The sequence below is a fragment of the Cetorhinus maximus genome, unplaced genomic scaffold, assembly GCF_964194155.1.
Source record: "Cetorhinus maximus unplaced genomic scaffold, sCetMax3.hap1.1 HAP1_SCAFFOLD_214, whole genome shotgun sequence".
NCBI lineage: Eukaryota > Metazoa > Chordata > Chondrichthyes > Lamniformes > Cetorhinidae > Cetorhinus > Cetorhinus maximus.
The window spans coordinates 140420-154912 of NW_027596186.1; the positions used below are offsets into that span (position 1 = coordinate 140420).

Consider the following 14493-nt stretch of genomic DNA (forward strand, 5'->3'; position numbering starts at 1 on the left):
TGTTTCTAGAATCCTGTCCACCACTGATGTTAAACTGACCGGTCTGTAAGTGCTGGGCTTATTCTTACAACCTTTTTTGAACAAGGGTGTAATATTTGCAATTCTCCAGTCCTCTGGCACCACCCCCAAGTCTAGGGAAGACTGAAAAATTCTGGCCAGTGCCCCTACAATTTGGATACATCTCATCCGGTCCCAGTGCCTTGTCAACTTTAAGTACCGACAGTCTATTCAACACTTTCTCCTTGTCCATTTTGAACCCTTCTGATGACAGAGTTTCCTCCTCTGTCACCATGGCCTGGGTAGTGTCTATCTCTTTGGTAAAGACAGATGCAAACTATTCATTTAATACCTCAGCCATGGCCCCTTTGTCCATGTGTAAATTCCCTTTTAGGGCCCTAATCGGCCCTATTCCTCCTTTTACTATTTATATCCCTGTATAAGACTTTGGGATTCCCCTTTATGTTGGCTGCCAGTCTTTTCCCATAATCCCTCTTCATTTCTCTAATATGCTTTTTCATCTCCCCTCTGAACCTTCTGTATTCCTCTTGGTTCTCAATTGTATTTTCTACACATTCATTTTATATTCCTTTTGTCATGTTCTAACCCATTCACTTAGCCTGTCCTAGTCCTCTTGAAGCCTCCTTGCATCCTCAACTTACATTCTCACCTAGTTTGGTGTCATCAGCAAATTTGGAAATATTACAATTGGTTCCCACATCCAAATCATTTATACAGATTTGGAACAGCTGTGGCTCAAGCACTGATCCTTGCAGTGCCCCACTATTAACAGCCTGCCATCCTGCAAATGATCCATTTATTCCTACTCTCTGCTAACCAATTCTCAATCCATACCAGTATATTTCTCCCAATCCCATGTGCTCTAATTTTATCTACTAACCTCCTGTGTGGGACAGGCAGTCACATCCCTTAGGGCAGCTTAGTCAGATTTTGTCAGTGGTGAGGGCCAGGAGCGTGTGACTACGAGACAAACAGGTAAGGGGATCAAGATGGTGGGAATGGAGGAGCCTCAATCCTTGCAATTGAGCAGCAAGTTCAAGGTTCTTGCAGCTGGTACAGGCAAGAAGGAGGGCAGTAGAATGAATGAGCCGATTGACCATGGCACAAAGGTACCGGAAGCCATTCATGAGAGGGGAGTTAAAAGGAATGTAGTTAGGGACAGTATAGTTAGGGAGATAGACACTGCTCTCTGCAGCTGAAAGCGAGAATCCAGAAGGCTGTGATGCCTGCCCAATGCCAGGGTTTGGGATATCTGTTCAGGGCTGGAGAGGAACTTGCAGCAGGAGGTGGATGATCCAGTTGATGTGGTCCATGTAGGTACCACCGACATAGGTAAGACTAGAAAAGGGGTTCTGCATAGGGAGTATGAGGAGCTAGACACTAAATTAAAAATCAGAACTTCAACAGAAATAATCTCTGGATGCCTTGAACAAATTAGCATAGGGTAAATAAGATTAGAGAGAGGAAAGTGTGGCTCAAAGACTGGTGTGCAAGAAGTGGGTTCCAATTCATGGGGCACTGGCACCAGTACTGGGCAAAGTGGGACCTGTACCGTTGGGATGAACTTCACCTGAACAGTGCTGGGACCAGTGTTGTATAGCTAGGCAAGTAGACAGGATTTTAAACTAAGTAGAGGAGGGAAGGGATAATGTAAGGGCAGACTGAGTAAATTAAAGGAAAATGATAAGGATAGATCAAGATAGTAATAAAAGTAAGGGTAATCAGAGTTTGGCAGGATGTGACAGTGGTTGCAAACTTAAGAGTGTGCCAGCAAATATGCCAGAGCTTACAAAAGCAGTTATAAAAAAAGCACTGAATTAAGGGGTCTGCAGCATTCACAATAAAATGAATGAATTGTCAGCTCAAATAGAAATTCATATGTATGACCTGATAGCTATCACAGAGACATGGCCACAAGGAAACCAAAACTGGGACCTAAATATCCAACGGTATGTGACATTCAGGAAGGACAGGAAGCTGGGGAAAGGTGGTGAGGTAGCTCTGTTAATTAAAGAGGGCATTAGTGCTGTCATGAGAGATGACCTTAGTTCGAAAGATCAAGTTGTGGAATCAGTTCGGGCAGAACGAAGAAACAGCAAGGAGCAGAAAACATTGGTGGAAGTTGTTTATAGGCCACCAAACAGCAGTTGTAATGTAAATCAGGAAATTAGAGGTGCGTGTAACAAGGATAATACAGTATTCATGGGAGATTTCAATCTACATATAGATTGAGTAAACCTAATTGGTACGAATGTTGTGGAGGACCAATTCTTGGAATGGATGTGAGTTGGTCTTCAAGAACAGTACATTGAGGAACCAACTAGGGAAAGGGCTATTATAGATCTAGTATTGTGCAATGAGAAAGGGCTAATTAATAATCTTGTTGTAAAGGAGCCTTTAGGAAAGAGTGATCATAATATGTTGGAATTTTACGTTAAGTTTGAAAATGATGTAGTTGAATCAGAAACAAGGGTCTTAATTCTAAACAAAGGAAACTATGAAGGGATGAGGGGCAAATTGCCATAGTGCGTTGGGAAACTACATTAAAAAGTATGACAGTGGACAGGCAATGGCTAACATTGAAAGAACTGATCCATAATTAACACAAAAATACATTCCTTTAGTGCACAAAAATCTAGCAAGAAAAGTGTTCCAACTATTGCTAACAAAAAGGAATCAAAAATTTTATTAGATCAAAGGAAGAGGTGTGTAAACATGCCAAAAAAAAAGCCTGAGAATTGGAAGCATTTTAGAATTCTGCAAAGGACGACCAAAAAAAGATTGAGAGAGAGAAGGTACATTGAGAGTGAACTAGTGGGAAACATAGAAACGGACTATAGAAGCTTCCATAGATATGTAAAAATGTAAAGTTCAGCAAAAACAAATGTGGGTCCATTACAAGCAAAGTCAGGAAAATTTACAATGGGGAATAAGGAAATGGCAGAGAAACTAAACAACTACTGTGGGTCTGTCTTCACGGAGGAAAATACTAAAAACCGCCCAGAAATGATGACGAATCAAAGGACTAATGTAAATGAGGAACTACAAGATATTAATACTAGCAAACAAAGTACTGGAGAAATTAATGGGACTTCAAGTAGGTAAATCCCCTGGGACCTGATGATCTACGTCCGAATGCTGAAAGAGCTGGCTGTGGAGATAGGAGAAGCATCTTTCAAAATTCTCTAGACTCTGGAATGTTCCTGCAGACTGGTCGGTGGCAAATGTTACCCCACTATTTAAGAAAGAAGGGAGAGAGAAAACAGGGAACTGCAGACCTGTTAGCCTAACATCAGTCACAGGGAAAATGCTAGAGTCTATAATAGAAGATTTGATAACAGGACACTTAGAAAATAATGGTATTAATGGGCAGAGCCAACATGGGTTTATGAAAGAGAAATCATGTTTAACAAACCTCACAATTCTCAAAGTACTTTGGTAGGAAAAACAGAAATACAGAGTATTTCTTAAATGGTAAGAGGCTGGGAAGTGTTGAACTTAAGAAACTTGAGATGTGTTTGTTCATGAGTCAATGAAAGCTAAAATGCAGGTACAACAAGCAATTAAGAATGCGAATAGTATGTTGGTCTTTATTACAAGAGGATTTGAGTATAGGAGTAACGATGCCTTGTTCTAATTATACAGAACCTTGGTGAGACCACACCCGGAGTAGTTCTGGTCTCCTTACCTAAGGAAAGATATACTTGCCAAAGAGGGAGTGCAATGAAGGTTCCCCAAACTAATTCCTGGGATGGAGGGATTGTCCTATGAGGAAAGATTAAATAGACTGGACCTTTATTCTCTGGAGTTTAGAAGAATGAGAGGTGATCTCACTCAAACATACAAAATTCTTACAGGGCACCGACAGGGTAGATGTAGGAAGGATGTTTCCCCTGGCTGGGGGTGAGGTCTAGAACCAGGGGACAGGGTCTCAGAATAAGGGTCAGACCATTTGAGATGAGGAGGAATTTCTTCACTCAGAGGGTGGTGAATCTTTGGAAATCTCTGCACCAGAGGGGTGTGGAGGCTCAGTCATTGAATATGTTCAAGACTGAGATCGACAGATTTCTACATATTAAAATCATCAAGGGATACGGGGATAGTGCAGGAAAATAGTGTTGAAGTAGATCAGCCATGATCTTATTGAATGGCGGAGCAGGCTCAAAGGGCTGAATGGCCGAATCCTCCTATTTCTTATGTTCTTATCTCACAATCTTTAATCTCAGCATATTTTAACTAATACAAAAACAGAATTACCTGGAAAAACTCAGCAGGTCTGGCAGCATCGGCGGAGAAGAAAAGAGTTGACGTTTCGAGTCCTCATGACCCTTCTGCTGAGTTTTTCCAGGTAATTCTGTTTTTGTTTTGGATTTCCAGCATCTGCAGTAGTTTTTTATTTTAACTAATATTGAATTTAGTAAATTTCTCCCCTTGATTTATTCTTGGTTTTCCTTACATCTTTTGCATTTTATCCTTCTCTACTGTGATCAATGCAAAGCAGTTAAGTAAGCTGCCATTTTCTAATTTCCGTATTTCTACAATATCACATGTGTCTGTCTTTAAGGGACCCACAATGCCCTTAAGTCATCCACTTTCTTTTAATATGCTGCTAAAAACCTTTAGCGCTTGTTCCTGTTATAACTCGTAAGCTTTTTCTCATATTCCCACCTATTAACTGAACTACCTAATGACAACTCTCTAAGATGAATAAAATTATAGGTAGATTTTGCACCCTCAGTGCAGCCTGCAGTAAACATCCTTCTCCCCTTGGTACAGGGGCATGTTAAGAAGATATAATAATATCATTGGAAATTATTTTAAAATACAGTTTAGTGGCGTCAGTATCTATGTAAGTGTGTCTTAACTGGATTTAAACCAGCAGGTTGAGAGGATTTGATATATAGAAGGGAAGTAGGTTTGAAATGATAATTAGATAAACATAGGGATGTTAGAAGGTGAAGTGAAAAGGGGGCAATTTGCATTTTTAAATAAACCATTCAAAAGAATGGGTGAAATATCACACCTAGCCAGAAGAAGCTAAACAATGGGTTTATTTTTTCCACAAGCTTACTAATAAACTTGGTGTTATGAAAGGGGTTTTATTGTTAGACGAGGTTAAAAAAAACTAGTGATACAATGAGAATTTGCATTCAAAGAGGAAAATATGTATAAAGGAAGAAAGGGCTGCTGGTAAAGGAGGAGGGATTCTAAGATCTAAAGCCTCCAGCCTGTAGGCCTCAAGCCCCTGTCTGCAAGGACCCAGAACTGAAAGGAACTCATTTTGAATTTGACTGTCCAGGGTGTGCTTTGTCAGGGGTCTGTTTAAATCTATGTGTTTTACTGTTGCTTTAATGGAGTTGTAACTCAGAGTCAGATTAATTACGGGATTTTTGTAGTTATTATAGTATTAATTTTGCAGACATATGCATGTGCTTACAATTTTTCTTGTATTAATAAATGTTTAATTTAGTTTTATGAAAAACCTCTCTAGACTCGGTGTTCTTATTACTACTGAATTCAAAGTCTGCATCTCGAAACATACAAATTGCAAAAATAGGTTATGACAGTTGTTTCAAGTTTTCTTCTGGGATTTGAACAACTCGGCCTTAACCATCGACTGTGTCATAATAGGCAGCACTGATCGAGTGTCCCACTGCCTCAGTAGAGGGACAGCGCTGGGCGAATGCTTCTCCCCTCAGTGCGGAGCAGTGCGTAGTGAGTGGCCTACTGCCTTGGTACAGGAGCAGCACTGAGCCAGTGTTCCTCTCCCCTCAGTTCAGGGGCAGCACTGAGCCAGTGCCCTTCTCCCCTCAGTACAGGGGCAGCACTGAACAAGTTTCCCTTTCCCTTAGGTACAGGGGCAGTGCTGAATGAGTGTTCCACTGCCTCAGTACAAGGGCAGCACAGATCAAGTGCTTCCTCAACTCTCTACTGTGAATCATGAACAAATGATATGCATCAGCACTATTACAGCATCACCCTGACTTTCTTCTCCTATCCCTGCCCCTGCTTTGTAACCCATCATTCCTAGCCCCAAACATGCCTGTATTCCCCTGTGGATATCCAAGTTTGCCAGTCAATGTGCAGGTTTGCTCTGCTGCAATTCTGATTTCCTGGGGTCGGTGTGTGGGAGCGATCGGCGGGCGAGGGAACGGACAGCCACCCGCAATCAGTACCCAACCGCAATTTCACACTGGCTGGCATGAAATGCAAGCTTAAACGCTCAGCACTGCCGGGGTGGAGGCGGGAGGAGGCTAACGTAAGCGCAGGAGCGTGGAATGAAAGCTCCCAGAGAGCTGCTTCAGGGAGCTGAAGAGTTTAAAAGCAATAAATAAAAATTTTTAAAATCTGGAAAAAAATGTCCACGCATCAGGATCAATCACATGAACATATACATGATGGAAATTCTGTCCATACATTTTTATTTATTTTATGTTTAATAACAGAAACCTCATCCCGCCCTTGGATGAGGTTTCATCAAAAATGCAAAGTCTGCCTGGCAGATTCACCCATCCACCAACCGTAAGGTTGGACAGACCACGAAAAATCCAGGGCAATTGGAACTTTAATGGGCTTAATTTCCCTCTTAATTATCAGGGGGTGCGCTTCCAAATTTTGCGCGTGCCCACTGACCAAAATATCGCGCGAGCGACATCATCACACGCTATTTTAAGGTCGAGCGGGTCGGGTGCACTCCTGAACACTAAGCTAAAAATTCTGCCCCTGGGTAACGAATTCCCCTTCAGTGCTCAGAACAGGCGTCTCAAAATAAGTAGATTAAACATACTGGAACATTACCATTAAACATACTGGAACATGACCATTAAACGTACTGGAACATGATCATTGTTCAATGAGGAAGCAAAATTTCACTTCATGTCTATTTTACAACATGACATAGAACAGTCAGAATGGAAAAGTAGTTTTGAGTCCTATGGCCCTCAGTATCTTTAATTGAAGAGATGGGAAAATTGAAATTCACCAACTGAGTAACATTCCACTAACCCCAATACTTTCTGTAGCCCAACACAATCTTTCACAGGCTAATGCTGGGAATTTACAGGAAATCAAACCTTGTTGTCAGGACTGATGTCCAAATCTTCAACCTCTCCATCATGAGCCCGGAAGTCAAAACGTTTCTTCATACTTGGGAACTGTGGTTGGAAAAGTATTCACAGTTTGAATTCATATTTAAACATTTCATTATTAATTTCATTCATATTTAAACATTTCCCCATTATTTCTCCTCTTCAAGGTACGAACAACACCTAAACCATTGTCCTTGTTCCACATGCACCAGCAGTCTCCAAGGTCGCTCACAAGTCTGTCAGTAGGATATTGACCGTGGGAGGGCGGGTGATGGGGAGGGAAAGGGAAATGGGAGATTGATCCAGGGGTCAGGAGCAGGGAACCTGGATGACATTGTGTGTCTCTAACGCTGGAAACTGAGGCCAGTCAGTGCTCTGAATCACTTCCTCAGCTGGCGTCAGCTATTTTAATGCAGATCTGGAATAAAACCAGAGGCCTTTATGGTTTAGAAGCCAATTCCACACTGGGCAGCCCTGGTCTGCAGATCAGTTTCTATGACTCCCGTTATATTATAGGTATCTATTTGTATTCATTCAGGGGATGTGAGCTTCGCTGGCTGGGCCAGCATTTATTGCCCAAACCTAGTTGCCGTTGAGAAGGTGGTGGTGAGCTGCCTTCTTGAACTGCTGCAGTCCATGTGGTGTAGGTACACCCACAGTGCTGTTAAGAAGGGAGTTCCAGGATTTTGACACAGCGACAGTGAAGGAACGGTGATATATTTCCAAGTCAGGATAGTGAGTGACTTGGAGGGGAACTTCCAGGTGGTGGTGTTTCCATCTATCTGCTGCCCTTGTCATTCTAGATGGTAGTGGTCGTGGGTTTGGAAGGTGCTGTCTAAGGAGCCTTGGTGAATTCCTGCAGTGGATTTTGTAGACGGTACACACACTGCTGCTACTGTGCATCGTTGGTGGTGGAGGGAGTGAATGTTTGTGAATGGGGTGCGAAGCAAGTGGGGCTGCTTTGACCTGGATGGTGTCAAGCTTCTTCAGTGTTGTGGGTGAAAGTGGAGAGTATTCCATCACACTCCTGGCTTGTGCCTTGTAGATGGTGGACAGGCTTCGGGGAGTCAGGAGGTGAGTTACTTGTCGCAGGATTCCTAGCCTCTGACCTGTTCTTGTAGCCACAGTATTTATATGGCTAGTCCACTTTGATTTCTGGTCAATGGCAACCCCCTGGATGTTGATAGTGGGGGATTCAGTGATGGTAATGCAATTGAACGTCAAGGGGTGATGGTTAGATTCTCTCTTGGTGGAGATGGTCATTGCCTGGCACTTGTGTGGTGCAAATGTTACTTGCCACTTTTCAGCCCAAGCCTGGATACTGTCCAGGAATTGCTGCATTTGGACATGGGCTACTTCAGTATCTGAGGAGTCATGAATGGTGCTGAACATTGTGCAAACATCAGCGAACATCCCACTTCTGACCTTATGATGGAAAGAAGGTCATTGACGAAGCAGCTAAAGATGGTTGGGCCCAGGACACTACCCTGAGGAACTCCTGCAGTGATGTCCTGGAGCTGAGATGACTGACCTCCAAAAACCACAACCATCTTCCTTTGTGCTAGATATGGCACCAACCAATGGAGTTTTCCCCCTGATTCTCATTGACTCCAGTTTTGTGACAGTTTGCTGGGCAGAGACAACCCCAGTGTCTAACCAGATTGCACAACAGTCACAGTCCGGCCGCTTTCCTTTAAACTTTTCAAAGACAGGCACAATGAAGGCACATAAACTTTACTGAGATTTTGTCTTCTTTGTACCTCCCAAACCCGAATGAAGCCATCCACGCCCCCAGTGATGAGTAAGGAATGCTTCAAGTCAAACCGGACAGTTTTCTGAAGTGCGTCTGTGCTGAAGTCAGTGTGTACGACATGAAGGGACTCTACCACCATTTCTGCCGTCTCATTCCGTAAGCCCCCACTCGCATCACCGGCCATCTTATTACCGGACTTCCGCTTCCTGGCTTCAGTCTTCTTCACTGCAGAAAGAGAGAGAGATGGTGGGAGCGAATGAGGAGGAGCAGAGAGGAGCAGTGAATGAGGGGCAGAGAGGGGGAGTGAATGAGGAGCAGAGAGGGGGAGTGAATGAGGAGGAGGAGAGAGGAGGAGTGAATGAGGGGCAGAGAGGGGGAGTGAATGAGGGGCAGAGAGGGGGAGTGAATGAGGAGCAGAGAGGGGGAGTGAATGAGGAGGAGGAGAGAGGGGGAGTGAATGAGGGGCAGAGAGGGGGAGTGAATGAGGAGGAGAGAGGGGGAGTGAATGAGGAGCAGAGAGGGGGGGAGTGAATGAGGAGCAGAGAGGGGGAGTGAATGAGGAGGAGAGAGGGGGGAGTGAATGAGGAGCAGAGAGGGGGAGTGAATGAGGGGCAGAGAGGGGGAGTGAATGAGGGGCAGAGAGGGGGAGTGAATGAGGGGCAGAGAGGGGGAGTGAATGAGGAGGAGAGAGGGGGAGTGAATGAGGGGCAGAGAGGGGGAGTGAATGAGGAGGAGTGAATGAGGGGCAGAGAGGGGGAGTGAATGAGGAGCAGAGAGGGGGAGTGAATGAGGAGGAGCAGCAGAGGAGGGAGTGAATGAGGGGCAGAGAGGGGGAGTGAATGAGGAGGAGAGAGGGGGAGTGAATGAGGAGGAGAGAGGGGGAGTGAATGAGGAGGAGAGAGGGGGAGTGAATGAGGGGCAGAGAGGGGGAGTGAATGAGGAGGAGAGAGGGGGAGTGAATGAGGGGCAGAGAGGGGGAGTGAATGAGGAGAGAGGGGGAGTGAATGAGGGGCAGAGAGGGGGAGTGAATGAGGAGCAGAGAGGGGGAGTGAATGAGGGGCAGAGAGGGGGAGTGAATGAGGGGCAGAGAGGGGGAGTGAATGAGGAGGAGAGAGGGGGAGTGAATGAGGGGCAGAGAGGGGGAGTGAATGAGGGGCAGAGAGGGGGAGTGAATGAGGAGGAGAGAGGGGGAGTGAATGAGGGGCAGAGAGGGGGAGTGAATGAGGAGGAGTGAATGAGGGGCAGAGAGGGGGAGTGAATGAGGAGCAGAGAGGGGGAGTGAATGAGGAGGAGCAGCAGAGGAGGGAGTGAATGAGGGGCAGAGAGGGGGAGTGAATGAGGAGGAGAGAGGGGGAGTGAATGAGGAGGAGAGAGGGGGAGTGAATGAGGAGGAGAGAGGGGGAGTGAATGAGGAGGAGAGAGGGGGAGTGAATGAGGAGGAGAGAGGGGGAGTGAATGAGGAGGAGGAGAGGGGGAGTGAATGAGGGGCAGAGAGGGGGAGTGAGTGAGGAGGAGCAGAGAGGGGGAGTGAATGAGGAGGAGAGAGGGGGAGTGAATGAGGAGGAGAGAGGGGGAGTGAATGAGGAGGAGGAGAGGGGGAGTGAATGAGGAGGAGAGAGGGGGAGTGAATGAGGAGGAGGAGAGGGGGAGTGAATGAGGGGCAGAGAGGGGGAGTGAATGAGGAGGAGAGGGGGGAGTGAATGAGGAGCAGAGAGGGGGAGTGAATGAGGAGGAGGAGCAGAGAGGGGGAGTGAATGAGGAGGAGGAGCAGAGAGGGGGAGTGAATGAGGAGGAGAGGGGGGAGTGAATGAGGAGCAGAGAGGGGGAGTGAATGAGGAGGAGGAGCAGAGAGGGGAAGTGAATGAGGAGGAGGAGCAGAGAGGGGAAGTGAATGAGGAGGAGGAGCAGAGAGGGGGAGTGAATGAGGAGGAGGAGCAGAGAGGGGGAGTGAATGAGGAGGAGGAGCAGAGAGGGGGAGTGAGCAAAAAGGAATTGCTGAAATAGAAATTTAATCGGATGCAGAACCAGTTTACCCCCCTCGGGTGAAAGAACTCTACTTGCCAGAAATGGACAACTAAAGAGCTAAGGGACAACATAAAACTAAAAGAAGAAGCGTATAAAAATTCCAGCAGCAGCGGAGATTCTCCCAAATGGAAAATATACAAAGAGCTGCAAAGGATGACACAACAAATCTAAAACAGGAGGTATGAAAAGAAAGTTGCAAGGAATATCAAAATCAACGCAAAAAGCTGTTACAATTGTTTTAGACAGAGAGGGTGGTCAGGAGCAATGTGGGCCCTTGAAAACTGATAACTGTGATATTGTGGAATGAAGTAAGGAAATGGCAGACATTCTGCGTAATTGCTTTGTGTCAATATTTACAGTAGGGAAGGAGTCAACATGCTGGATATCCCGAGGAAAATAATACAGATTCAGGGACAGGTACTCACGCAAGTTAACGTAAGCAAGGTTAAAGCAATGAAGAAAATAATGACATTGAAGAGAGACAAATCCTTGGAACTAGATGATTTCCTCTCCAGTTTTAAAAGAACTAGATGGGAACATTGCAGATACCCCAAGCATCATCTTCCAAACTTCTTTTGATTCAGGAACCATTCCTTTATATTGGAAAATTACACATGCCATTCCTCTATTTAAAAAAGGTGAGGGGGAAACCAGGAAATTATAGACCAGTTAGCCAACATCTGTTTAATTCGCAAGCATGACACCAATCTTCCAGCCACTTGCCATTTCAAGTCACCACTTTGCACTCTCACTCACATTTCTAACCTCAGCCTGTTGCAATGCTCCAGTGAAGCCCAACGCAAACTTTAGGAACAACACTTTATCTTCCAATTAGGCACTTTACAGCCTTCTGGACTCAACACTGTTCAATAACTTCAAGCCATGAACTCTGTCCTCCACTTTGTATTCCCCCCATCTCCAGATCTCCAGCATCTGCAGTATTTTGCTTTTATTTTAGCCAAGGCCTGTTATTGGGAAATTGCTAGAGTCTATAATTAAAAGATGGTGTAAACTTTCAACTCTGAGAGCCTGCATGTATTTGTAAAGGATAGGCCATGTCTGATGAACCAGATTTAATATTTTCCAAAGTGGTGGCCAATGTAGTGGACATGTCTATGGATGTTATTTACATGGAGTTCCAGAAGGCATTTGATGAAGTCCCTTATAAGGGACAAATTAGTTAAAGCTGAAGCTCATGGAACTGAAGGCAAATTATTGACCTGGTTAGAAAATTGGCCGAGTGGCAGGGGACAGAAGAGTAAGAATAATGGACAGGTATTTTAATTGCCAGGGTGTGACCAATGGTATTCCACAAAGACCTATATGTTTGGGTCTCAGCTATTCATTGCATTTATTAACAACTTGGATGATGGAATATAAAGCAACCTATCCAAATTTGCTTAATAAACAAAGATAGGTGGCACTTTAAACAGTTTAAATGGAAGGATAAAATTATGAAGAGACATTGATATACCACATGAATGGGTAAAACTGTGGCAGATGGATTTCAATGTGGGCAAATGTGAGGTCAACCACTTTGGACCCAAAAAGGACAGAACAGGGTACTTTCTAAATGGCAAAAAAGTTCGAAACGGTGGAGGTCCAAAGAGGCTTGGGATTCTAGGTACATAGATCTTTAAAATGTCATGAACAGTCCTGGTTAGACTACATATGGGATGCTGTGAGCAACTATGGACACCATACCTTAGGAAAGATCTACAGGCCTTGGAGGGAATGAAGTGTAGATTTACTTGAATGATATCTGGACTCCATGGAATAAATTACAAGGAAAGATTACTGGTGTTGTATTCTCTATAATTTAGAAGGTTATGGGGTGTTTTGATCAAAGTTTTCAAGATATTAAAGGCACAGATAGTTTCTCAATATTTCCACTGAATGGGGAGTTTGGGACTATGGGGCAAAATGTAAATATTAGGAAACACTTCTAGATACAAAGGTGCAATATGATCTTAAGTTAGAAGTTTGGAACTCTCTTCCCCAAATGTTAGATTGATTGTTAATTTTCTATCCGAGATTGACAGATATTTGTTAACCAAAAGTATTAAGGGACATGGGGCAAAGGCAGGGGAATGGGGTTAGGTTGCAGACCAGCCATGATTGCAGTGAAGGATAGAACAGGCTGGAGGGACTGAATGGCCTTCCCTTGTTGCTAAGAGAGACAGACAGACTGGGACTTGCTTATGTCCGTTAAAGTATGAACTCCTATAGATAGGTGCAATCTCTCTCTTTACAAAAATAAAGATAGGCAATTTGTTGGAACAAATTGACGGATTATCAGGGTCTCTGTTCTTCAAACTTCCAATGATCGCTCTATCCAAGTCAATTCTAATCCGTACCTGAGAGATTGCCAGCATGCCGTGCAATTTCAGCCTCACACGTGTCTTCCTTTTTGCCTGGCTTTTTCCCCGTTGGTTTTTCTTTCTCCTCTTGGAATCGGAGGATGTGACAAGTGGCATCCTGTCCAACTGCCAGAATATCCCCTGCAACTGCCATATTCATGGTGGCTCGTGTCTCCGTGTCATGGGAATGAACAAGTGTCGCCGAAAGGCTTCCTGTTACACGTTGTAAACGCAGGAAATGCTGACAGCAAAGTAAACAACAGAATTAAAAGAGACAGTAAAAACATCAATAAATGTCCCTGGGAAAATTATAATTTTCGAGTTAGGAATGTGCATCTGTGTTATACAGTACTCAAATATAGACTGGGATAGTAAATGTGTGACAGGCAAAGATGGAAGGAATTCCTGAAACGTGTACAACAGAACTTTCTTGTTAAGTGTGTTTCCAGGCCAACAAGGAAGGAGGTCGCCCTGGATCTAGGAGAATGAAGTGGGACAAGTGGAGTATGTTTCAGTGGGAGAACTTTCGGAAAAGAGTAATGACATTATCATCAAGTTTAGAATAGTTATGGAAAAGGACAAGGATAATCATGTGAATGGATGAGTGAAATGTCAGGTTTACAAACCAAATGTAAATGTAATGACCTAACTCAATACAGATTGAGCCTACAAACTTCTTGCTCAAGGTCATGAACTTCCATTATACTGAAGGAACAAGTGTTAAGTATAGTAGTAACACAGCATAATAATTAATTCACCAAGGCTTCTTTGACAGCACCTTCCAAATCCACGACCACTACCATCTAGAAGGACAAGGGCAGCAGATAGATGGGAACACCACCACCTGGAAGTTCCTCTCCAAGTCACTCACCATCCTGACTTGGAAATATATCGCTGTTCCTTCACTGTCGCTGGGTCAAAATCCTGGAACTCCCTCCCTAACAGCACTGTGGGTGTACCTACACCACATGGACTGCAGCGGTTCAAGAAGGCAGCTCACCACCACCTTCTCAAGGGCAATTAGGGATGGGCAATAAATGCTGGCCTAGCCAGCGAAGCCCACATCCCGTGAATGAATAAAATAAAAACCTGACAACTCAACATTTAATATATGCATACAACCTGGAAAACTAACAAGAACTGACCAAAACTTCAAAAAAACAAACAGCTCCAAAATGGTCCTGATTATAGGCCTATGGCCTGCCAAAACAAATAAACATACTGAAGGTGCAGTGTGACACAGGTCTGT

General features: G+C 44.2%; 1 protein-coding gene across 1 annotated transcript in view; it reads right to left on the minus strand.

The window, feature by feature from the left end:
- preb (prolactin regulatory element binding) overlaps nt 1-14493 on the minus strand; it is a 122327-nt gene that overhangs the window by 79065 nt on the left and 28769 nt on the right. The window contains exons 2-4 of the mRNA XM_078535034.1: nt 13242-13485; nt 8867-9084; nt 7092-7172 (exon numbers count right to left, since the gene is read on the minus strand). Of these exons, the coding sequence (XP_078391160.1) occupies nt 7092-7172; nt 8867-9084; nt 13242-13485 (543 nt within the window). The remainder of the gene's footprint in view (nt 1-7091; nt 7173-8866; nt 9085-13241; nt 13486-14493) is intronic.